This window comes from Hevea brasiliensis, chromosome 1 (genome assembly GCF_030052815.1).
Source record: "Hevea brasiliensis isolate MT/VB/25A 57/8 chromosome 1, ASM3005281v1, whole genome shotgun sequence".
NCBI lineage: Eukaryota > Viridiplantae > Streptophyta > Magnoliopsida > Malpighiales > Euphorbiaceae > Hevea > Hevea brasiliensis.
In genome coordinates this window covers 3,937,454-3,948,522 of record NC_079493.1, presented here as the reverse complement: position 1 = coordinate 3,948,522, position 11,069 = coordinate 3,937,454, and the positions used below count along the sequence as shown (strand labels likewise).

Below are 11,069 nucleotides of genomic sequence, written 5' to 3'. Positions count from 1 at the left end.
TTGGTAGACACAAAACAGAAGACAAAGAAATTGACGAAGTCGGGTTCGCAGTTCCAGAACCCATGACACAAGAAGTAGAACCATCAGCTAAAGTAACAGTAGAGGAAGTGAGATTAGACTGAAAAGCAGATAGAAGACTAGAATTACCTGTCATGTGATGCATGCACTGAATCAATAACCCATTTGGATGAGGAAGATACAAGGCATGTAGTGGATTTACCTGACCCAGCGATCGCAGTGACAGGGGAACTGGTAGGCTTTAGAGATGCCTGATACTGGGAAAATTGTGCAAAATCCTCTGCAGATACCAAAATAGTTTTCTCAGAGGAAGATACTGTATAATTCTCTGCTGCCATATTTGCCATTTGTGATCGCTGATTTTTCTTCTGAAGTTGCGGACAATTATATTTTGTATAGCCAGGCTCATGGCAATAATAACAAATGACTCCTCTTGAGTCCTGATTAGAACTAGCATCTCCATTACGCTGATTACTTCTGTTGTCTGTAATTCCTCCTCTACTTCCTCTTCTATTACCCCGTTGTCCATTTGGATTACGGCTAATAAGAGCACTATTGGCAGGCTGTGAAGATTGGGTACTCTCTGTACGAAGGACCCGTGTGAACGTTTCATGCAAAGAGGAAATCTCAGAACTGGAGAGAATTCGAGATTTAGCAGTCTCATACTCTGAAGGAAGGCCTGCAAGAAAACTCATAACAGCCAGTTGTTTCCGTTGGGCCTGCTGAACTTTCACATCAGGACAAAAAGATAATAATACATTAAGTTCCTCATATACCCATTTAAAATCCATAAAATAAGCCGTGAGAGACTTATCCTCTTTCTCAGTACGGTAGAATGCCTTACAAACATCATAAATACGGGAGATATTCCCTTTACCAGAATACAAAAAATCTAAGTAATTCATCAATTCCTTAACAAATTCACAGTGATTAATTAAACTAATTACCTCACTATGAATCGAGTTCCGAAGCTGTAAAAACAACCGAGCATCCTCCCTTAGCTAAGTTTGTCGTGTATCATCAGTGGGTGGATCTTTAGTAAGGTGATCATCCTTATCAATGCTACGCAAATAGACCCTAACAGTCTTACTCCACTCCAGGTAATTCGAACCATTAAGTTTGTGTTCCGTGATCTTAGTCATCACCGGAATCACATCAGAAATAACATTCTTATTGTCTGCCATTTGTTGAGACAAAGAAAACTAATCGAAACGCTAATCCAAAGTGCTTATAGCAGCAAAATAACCCAAAATCACAAATCAAGCAAATACCGAAATAGGATCTGAGAGCCAAACCTCAAAAGTCCTTTAATGGTGTATTGGATCAAGCACCAGCACACAGTGGTGGAATGAGGGGGTTAAGGCGACGCCGGCGATGTTGATCGGGGTCGAAACGGCTGGTCGGCCGCCAAGGTCTCTCCTGAGCTGGGTGGTGAGAACAAATAGTCACCCTAGATAGATGACCTACTCTGATACCATGTAGAAAGAGATGATTTTCCTTAATTTCAATTAATCTGTACATGGGTATATATATACAATTGATTCCTATAATTGTGTTCTACTAATTAGGAAGAAATCCTAAATAAGAAATCCTAAATAGGAATACAGAATACAAAATATACAGAGAAATAATATAGTGATTGACTTTCCATAACAGAGTCCTAGGGTGATAAAGTTCAAATAACTTAAACAACTGAGATTGGGGAATTTGAGTGAGATTGGGATATGGGTGAGCTGTTTCAACCAATAGGAAGACAGAGAAAAAAGGAAGGCATTAATAGGGAGTGAGAAAGAGAGCGTGGTAGGATTTGGAGTTTTAGTGAGATAAGGTTCAGATAACTTAAACAACTGGGATTGAGAAATTTGGGTGAGACAGAGATATGGGTGAGGTGTTCTAACCGATACAAAGAGAGGAAAAAGGGGTGGCACCAATAGGGATTGAGGAAGAGAGTGAGGCCAAGAGGGAGAGAAATATTTTCTTATTTTAATTTTTAGAAAATAAATTGAATGAGCCATATTTAAAATTTCTAACTAGATTTTCTTAGACCCACAGAACCCAATTAAACTTAATTAGATCCATTTAAAAACTACCCATATTAAATTTAAACAAAATAAAATTTTATTTAAATTTAATTAAATTAATTTCTTAAAAAACTTAATTATTATTTTTTTTTCAAGATCATGTTACGAAATTAGTAATTCAGCTCTATGCCTCTAATAATATCTTACAGTCATATAATTTTTCATCATTGGATTTTCAAAATTGTGAAATAGATTCTACACCAATTAATCAATTAATTAATTTGTTTTGTTGTGAAGTCATTGCCAATGGCAAACAAGGAGCACAATCAAATCAAGAAAATGTGGGAATTCAATGGTAAAGTCAAACTTTGCATGTATTTTGTGTTCATATGGTGGAGTGAGCACTAGCTATAATTAAAATATTCACACTTGAGGGCCAGAGTTCAATATCTACAACCTGCATGCACCAGTTGACAATGAGGGGAGGAGAGCAAAGGAGAATGCTCCATTATACAAGTAGTCAAAAATCAACCCGACATGGGACTCACAACTAGCTACTCATGTTTCAGAAGGTACAATTGCTGGCTTTTTCTTATCTATTAGGCTCATCAACATTTTTCAAATGGCAGAAACATTCAACCGTAAGAGAAAATACCACTTTCACCACTGCTTCCCTGACAATGATTACTATTGTCAAAATAGTACATTGAAATCCAATGCATCTCATCAGGGCTTACATGCTAAATGTTTCACAATGTGGCACTTGAGCCTAATTACATCTCATGCTACTAATTGTTCAAAATTCATGCATTGTAATTTGTTTTGTTTACATTATTGTTATTTTGTACTTGGGGAAGCTCAAAACTCTATTGCAGTTACTGGCAAGTGTACCAATTAAATCCTAGTTTGTGGTCTGACATTTAGAGAGTCATCAAACTTCAAGTAGCAAATTATTTTAACCATAATCACATGCGAAGTTGTAAAGAGAATCTGCTTGTAGAAGATACACAAAATCAACCCACATTATGAATATTCATACAGTGGGACTGGGATCCAGACAGCAAGTAAAATGAGTTGAGTGCAACTATAAAACTTTACCAGATTTATCGGAAGCAAAAGAAAGTAGCTGATTCTATTCATTTATGAATTTGCAGGCAAGTCAACAAGGACAGGACTAGCTTAAACAAAATGACTCCATAGTAAGTTACTTGCAAGCAGAGTTGCAGATAGATACATGTGTAAGTTTTTCCATTTCTTTTTGATATATCACTCGGTTCCAATGTGAACTACTTAGGCCAATTTAAACATACTTGCAGGAGAATCACAGCCGCAATTTGATGTTTAAGGGTACAGGAAATCAACCAGCGTATACTAAGCTATTGCAGATGGGAACTTCACAAGAGTGCTAATTTTTGCTTCAATAAAATGATTTGGCTTTTGCAATCGACCGAGGTATCTGTACAAAAGGAGCAAACGAGAATGATTAGAAGAAAAAGAAATTGTATCAAGTAAACAATCTAGACCCAACTTAAGTAACATTTCGCCTACCTCAGGTATTCTATTTCTGTGGCTTCTTCCATAAGACCCCAATCTTCTTTAGCATATTTCCATTTTTCTTCTTTAGAAGATCATCATCCATCTCTTCATTGTAGGGTGAACCAATCTTTCCTGTAACAGGATTGTAGTTGCTATCCAATGATCCTGTTCTCTCCATGAACTTCCCATTATTTCCTGCTGAAAGCATAGCTACAGCTGCCTCTGTAGCCTTCCTCCACTGGTCAGACTGCACCTTTAGTCTTCTCAACTCTGCTTCCATTTCAGAGTTAGCTGCTTGTGCTGCCTCAAGCTGTTCAGTCACCCTCGCAACCCTTTTATTACTCTTTTCTGCCTCCTCCATCGCAAAGGCAAGCTTCATGAGAGCTTCTCGTTCTGCGTCCCTTGCAGCTTCTAGTTCTACAACCACCTCATTATTCACTTTATTCCCAACCATTTCCCTTTTACTGATTTCCACCTTCAACATCTCATTTTCCTCCAATATATTTTGCAATTCTGTCTCCTTATCCGTTAATCTCGCCTTCATTTCAGCAACAGTGTCCCTCAAATTTTTTAGTTCATTCTCTAGTCCAGATTCTCCTCGGGTTGATAAACTGTTCTTAAGCTTCATATTTAGACCTTCATTCTCCTCTGAAATTCCTTGTAATTCAGTTTCCTTATCCATAAGGTCTGCCTTCAACTCTTCAATATCAGTTTTTGCTTGCTTGAGTTCGGCCTCTAGTTCAGCCTCTCTGAGCATAGATCCAGATTTTATCTGCTCCACCAGTTCATAAGCACTTCTTATCTGCACTGTGCTGTGAATTTGCTCTTCATGGCATTTAATCTCAGCGGCTTCTAGAGCAGATCTCAAATGCCCCACCTCAGACTTCAAAGAAAAAAGCTCTGCTTCAAGCTGGTGTGCTTCCTGTGACCTTTGATTTTCAACAATGGCCTCCTCAGTATCATGACCATCTGCAGAATCTCGATAAAGGTTGCCACTAGCATTATGTAGGTCTGTCTCAAGTTTTCTAACAAGTCCTTCCAATAATTTAACACGTGCCCTCGACTGGTCTAATTCTGAGGCAATGGAGTTATAGGCTTCAATAGCTCTTGAGCCATCTGATCTTAGTGCCTCCACAGATTTCTTTGCAGTTTCCAATTGCAGTAGAGTTTCACTAGCCAGTGCTTGGGCATGGGCCTCTGAGTCTTTGCTATCCCTTAGCTGGTTTTTCATGTTCTCTACAAGAGAAAGAGTATCCATCAGATTTGCTCTTAACGTCCGGAGCTCCACATCTGCTGATTCTGCATGCTTGCTTTGGTCAGCTTCAGATTCAGCTACCATCTCAAGCTGAACCTTCAACCGTTGAATTTCACTCAAGGCAGAGCCCAAGGCAGATAAGTCAACTGAGTGCTGCTGCTGGATAGCCTCAAGCTCTGCCTGCCATGCTTTATCCTGTTCTTGTGAGATTTTCTGAAGCTCAACAACACGAGCCCCCTCCATGGCAGACAGTTCTTGAAGTTGCTTCTGTGACTTTTCGAGCTTTGAAGATATAGCCAAAAGTTGTTTCTTGGACTCCTCAGCATCTTGCAGGGCTTCTGTCTTCCATGATTCTGATAAACTTAGCTGATCCTTTACCTTTTTCAGATCTTCCTGAAGCTGAGAAATCTGAGATTCCAATTCAGATATTCTGCTTGGACGCTTCTTCTGGAAAAAGAACAAAGATGGACATTAAAAAGTAAGAACATTTGAGAAAATCCAACAGTTGTAGCTTTGACAAAGTGGACATGCTTGATCTAATTATACTCTACATTGCATCATCAAAAATTCAAGGAACTGCAGTGAAGATGCCCCACGTTATGGAGGCTAGACTATGATGAAAAAGACCACCACAACACATCTAAGGATGGTGAAACCAAACCCAAAAATACAATGAGTTAAAATGAGACACGGAAAAAATTTATATACAGTTTAGTGAAGTGCCTATATTCTTATTGAAAAGAACCATCACTATGTACCAAAATTTCCAGTTCCCCAGTTCTCATAATCTTTCACTTAATCTGAGTACATGCTCCTTAAAGGCCAATGAAAACTCAATGCAAGTAGCAAGAAACCTATCAGGAAAACAGTTCAATTGTTATGTATCATGGAAGGAAACCACAGACCAACCAAGTTCGTCTCATACATATAATTGCATGCTACCTAATGCACAAATAGGCAATGCATAATCAGATCAGTGAGCTCTGTAGTTGGGAAATGGATTGGTACTTTGTAATGGTCTCCTTCCATGACACATAACAATTGAACTGCTTTCATGAATGCCAATAGATATCTTGTTAGTTGCTACTGGCATTTACTCCTAGTAATACAAATATTTTATCAAATGCAAAAAAGAGAAGAAAAATGAATTAACTATGCAGTTGTCTACCCATCGTATTAAGATGGTAAATGGAGAGTCATCATGAGATACCTGGTCATATTTTTGAATTATAAACACAAATGTGTGTTACAGTTGGACTTCAATGTATGCTTTCATAAAATAAGAATGCAACATTCTGTACATTGTGTAACTATAAGAAAGCTGGAGGGTTGCAGTATCTAACCTCAGACACTGGGCTTCTGTGTGACCGGTGGTCAATGACTTTAGGGCTTCTATCTTTTGGTGTTCTAACTTGATTTGATGATGATGCAGAGTCAGACTCTAGTCCAGTTGTTTTTAGTTGGCGTGCTCGGGGACTGAATCTCTGCGGTGCTTCTGAGGAGCCACTTCTACTATCAAAATTGGCAAATTATAACAGGTTATATAATGAATAAATTATACCAACAAGCATAACTTTCTGGGAAAAACTTCACATCCACTGTCTTGGGAACAGTACATTGAGAGATAATACATGATAAAAAGATGGTAAAAAGGTGAAGCCTCTAGAATATATTTATTTCATTTCATTTTATTTTGGTAAGCAGAGGAGAGACAACAAAAAACAACAAATTAGGTATACTCTACAAAGCCTTGACCAAGCCATCCCCCATAGGTCATCCTACATCAGCTTCTGGAGAAGATCATGAACAGCATGGGTGACTAAAGCTTGCATGGATCGAATACACATCCATCTCCAACATAGAATCTGGAATCAATCATTAGACTCAGTTTGTGTTCCAACTAATGTCTTGACCAGTTTATTGAGCTACCCATGGTGTCCAAATGGAATTGGGAATCAGATATTATTTCTAAAAACTTGCAGAGATTTAAGAAGAATTTCTAAACAATTTAGGAACAACTGAGAAACTAATTATTGTTTTGGAAGTTGATGCGGACTTGGCATTCAATAGAGCTGAATGGCAAAAAAGAATCCATATTAATTGTCACAATCCCTTGAAATCAAATGTCAGACTTTATAGGGCCAGTAGTTCTTTACTTCAAATTTAATTACCATTAGCCTGTTAGGGAATAAGATCGAGCTTCTGAGTCTGGCTGTCTAACATAAAAGCAACTTTTCTTCTTTTCAAAATTTTACTTTTGAGAGAAGTAACTGGCTTTGACAAAAAAGATGTCCAGCCATATCCATGGCCATTGTGGCCTTAGAATTTGAATATCAGTGTCAGAATGAGGGTATTCACTGGGATGCAATACATAACAACAAATGGACAGTTGAAAACTTACTCTTGAAATCTAATACATTTCAAAAGAACATGACCTCACGCCCTGACAAATCAAAAGGCATTAACAATGCCTCCGGATTGAACAATAATGAAAATTTTCCAGAAAAAAGAGGGCCATTGAACTTGTTGTTTCTAATTCTCCCTTGAGGTAGAATTAATTGAGCTACAAAAATCAATTGATTTGATAACACAACATCTAACTTTTTCCCCAAAAAGAAAATCATCTAACTGTGCAACAATAATTCAAAAAGAATGGCCCTCAACAATTCAAACTGCATATTTTAAGGCCCACTGAGATGCCCCAGCAGGCCAGCACCGTCTCAACTTAATGCAGGTGAAAAAGACAAGTCCTAAAATCTTTGTTTTGATAATGAAAGGAATAAATCACAATGCAAGGAATACAGAGACCCTCAACTTCAAAAATGGACACAAACCGTGGCTTGATGGTGTAACTTATATCGAGAAATAAGACAAACCACAAATACAAAATGTGAGAAGTTGAAGGGTCCCAAAAACATCAAAAGAGAATCTTCACTGGACAGGGTATGAAAAACATATAACTACAGCACATTACAACCACAACCAATTAATTAACAGCAAAGATCATTACTGTGCCCCTTTAGCATTTAACAAAAGCCAATACACCAAATAGGGAATAAAAAGAGAACAATCGGCAGCAAAATCTAGAAACATTTATTATGCAGTCCTTAGATAGCAAAGCAACAAGGAGAACAAGCCTCTAAGGAGAAGAGAATTACCTTCCTTTTGGAGTCTGCATAACTTTAACTACCCTTAAGGGCACAAATTGAAAAATGGAGCTATTTGAGCTTTCAGTACTCCACTTCAATGCTGCCTGACCTACAAAACATGTAACATACTGGAAAATATCACAAGCTGGGACAAGAGAATCCAATGTGACTGGTCCATGTAGAAATAAATGATATCATGTAGGGCAACTGCTTCTTCTTATCATCACAAATGCAAAGATAATGCTGGCCGAGGCTACACATTCATATCAAAATCACAGTAAAAAAAAAAAAAATCAATAGTGCATGTACGCAACTATCAATTTGCATACCAAACAGGATTGGCAATCTTCACCTCTTTCCTTTGTCCATTCAATGCCCACTACCATCAGAACCATACTAACCACATGAAAACAATTATTATAGCCACAAAGGCCCTACGCCTACAGTGTCAGAAAGGGACAAAATTACACAATACTCCCTGCTTGTATACTCCTACAGATGCAGAGACAATAAGGGCAGTTAAGTAAGTTTATCCCCTGCATTTTTGCCGTGAAATTAGGAACCTTCGTTGATGTTAATTTGTGGGGTTAGTTCGTTAGATTTAGAATATTATTACTAAACTTTCTAAGGACAGTTTTTCAAAACCTGCTCGATTCTGCTCTCATTTTGTCTGGACCCGCCAGGAAACCAACAGTAATTACCAATTACTTCGTTTCCAGGGAAATGCTTCCAGGAGAATATTTTCCTGGGAAACAAACAGGTAATCATAGCATCAATGCAGTCTTTAATAACAGACAAGTGAAATGGAGATCTTAAAGCAAAAGAAAGAGAATCAGCAAGAAAATATAACAAAAGACCAAACAGAGTACCATGTAAGCCTACTTTCTACCAATGATATCTGCTATTTCTTATTTAACAATATATATATATATATATATATATATATATATATATATTACAGAGAAATGACAAAAAATAAAACAAAAAAAAATGTATGTCAGCCTTTATTAGATTCGATTTTGCTCTTTTTTCCCTTTTTCCATCTCCTTATGCCCACTGAAATGACAAAACCACACTTGTAAAAATAGCCTGCTACAAGCTTCAAGCTTCAAGCTTTTGGGACTCGAAAATCAAAGGCTACATTATCAGATAATAGTAAGACTTTTCAAGAAAACCAGAACTCTCAGCAAAAGAACTTCAAAGGGAATAATTGCTGTCAGAGAAATAAAATGGAATTAAATATCTAAGCAAGTATTTTTAAAAAGAAAAGAAAACTGTGGTTTTACTTCAGCAAGGAAGTAAAAAATAATACAAGAAAAAAAAGGGCAAAAAAAAGAAAGAATTATCACCGTTTGGCTGCCGAGAAAAGTGAGAAAGTTGGAATAATAGGTCAGATAACACTAAAAATGATGTTTCGAGTTCTGGGTAAGTGTTAAAAGATAATTTTACACACAAAAAAGACATTTCTTTCATTTTCTCGGATGCAAAAAAGGAAATGAAAGGAGGATAGTGTACAATCTTACTGACCTTTGTTAAGGAACAAGTAGAGAGGTAGAGAATTAGCTTGTTAAAGATTAAAAAGTGGGAGAAGCAAAGAGAACAAGATAGTCATGGATTGGAAATGGAGATTTATTTAAGGTAAAGATGTATTTCAGTGAGTAGCTTTAGCTTATGCTTCTTCCTCCTCTGGCCTCTGCTGCTTACTCTGCACAATAGTCGAGACCCTCTCTATCTATTTGTTTGTTTGTGGGAGCGTAAATAGAAATAGATGACAATACACAACGGAGAGAAACTATAGAGTACGGCTTTGTCGTTTCATGAATATGCAAATATTGAATTGATTTTGAATTAATTTTAATTTTATTTAAAATAATCACTCTAACAGGATTTTAAACTAAAATTTTTTTTATTTTATCACTTTTATATTTAATTTATAAATGTTAATATTTATTTATAAATATAAATTGAGAAATGTGAAGTACATTGATATCATCAGCTTGTTTGTGTCGCAAGGGATTTACGATCATTTGACAGTTCTCACCGAATTAAAAAAATGTGAAATTGCTACTTTAATTTTAAGGATAATTAAAAAAAATCATTTGTTATTTTAAAAATTTTTAATGTTACTTTTAAAATAGAGATTTTAGATTCAGATCTATAAACGTGTAAAAAATGTATTAGACACTCCACATCGTTTCTCAATAAGGGTAATGAATTTAAGGATGTGCTCCTTAAAATTTAAGATCGATGATTTTAGGGTTAAAATTACGATGTTGGTTTCCATTATTTATTAAAATAACTTTGATATTTTACTATTTTGGGTTTCTCAAGAACACAAATAAATGGGACGGCCCCTGTAACACCCTCACCCTTAACCCGTCTACAGTGTAGCCGAGCAAAGCATGCTACATTCATTACTGGAGTACCTTGTACTGTCTTGTCGTGTACAATGTTAATTTAACTATCTATTTAATTATATTATCTTATATGTAGAATTTTTTTATGTTTTTTTTTTATTTTTATGAAGATCCAGACAGAATCTCCTCTGTTTTATTAGTGTGTGGCGGGTTTCCTTATTTACCTGTTAAAAATAATTTATATCCAGTTCATACATCATCTCATAGCAATTTCTCATACATCATATCATACCATTGCTCATAAAGTTTTTTTTTTTTAGAAAACCCATTTCATTTCATTCATATAAACTTTATACACAATAATTTATAATTTATATACAATCCAAAATGATTTACAGTGTTTACTTATATATAATACCAAAATGCAAAATCTAACTATACATGAGCCCTACCAAAATGACTGATGGGCTAACAATCTACACTGTAGCAGATCTACTCAAGTCCTGTTTAAGCTCTACTGCTGCTGCTGTGGGTCTCCTGTACCTACGCGATGGAAAAACCAACGCGCTAAGAATAATGTTTCGTGTTGCATAAATAAGGAAAAATAACTAAACAATTTAAAATAATTATTTTAAGTATAACTTTATAAAGTAACATACAATTATATGAATTTACAATCTTTTTACTTGTTTATGAAACTTTGGAAGCAATTAAATTAATCGGGATCTTTTTA

General features: G+C 36.1%; 1 protein-coding gene across 13 annotated transcripts; it reads right to left on the bottom strand.

The window, feature by feature from the left end:
• Window positions 1-3,141: 3,141 nt before the first annotated feature.
• Window positions 3,142-9,719, bottom strand: LOC110649259 (interactor of constitutive active ROPs 3). 13 transcript variants are annotated; one of them, XM_021803761.2, is made up of 5 exons: window positions 9,507-9,719; window positions 7,989-8,088; window positions 6,174-6,342; window positions 3,588-5,277; window positions 3,142-3,495 (listed from the first exon to the last, which is right to left on the bottom strand). In XM_021803761.2, the coding sequence occupies exons 2-4, from the start codon at window positions 8,006-8,008 to the stop codon at window positions 3,598-3,600; spliced, it is 1,869 nt and encodes a 622-aa protein (XP_021659453.2). In that variant the 5' UTR covers window positions 8,009-8,088; window positions 9,507-9,719; the 3' UTR covers window positions 3,142-3,495; window positions 3,588-3,597. The 13 variants fall into 13 exon arrangements, with proteins under 13 accessions (XP_021659453.2, XP_021659455.2, XP_021659459.2 ...); XM_021803763.2 differs by having other exon boundaries at window positions 7,989-8,083; XM_021803767.2 differs by having other exon boundaries at window positions 6,174-6,339; window positions 7,989-8,083.
• Window positions 9,720-11,069: the final 1,350 nt, after the last annotated feature.

Coding starts and splice junctions, on each gene's coding strand:
- LOC110649259 (XM_058143076.1), bottom strand. CDS start 9,452: ATGAAAGAAATGTCTTTTTTGTGTGTAAAATTATCTTTTAACACTTAC. Junction 6,343..7,988: donor ATGCAGACTCCAAAAGGAAG/GTAATTCTCTTC, acceptor CAATTTTGATAG/TAGAAGTGGCTCCTCAGAAG. Junction 5,278..6,173: donor ACAGAAGCCCAGTGTCTGAG/GTTAGATACTGC, acceptor TTCTTTTTCCAG/AAGAAGCGTCCAAGCAGAAT.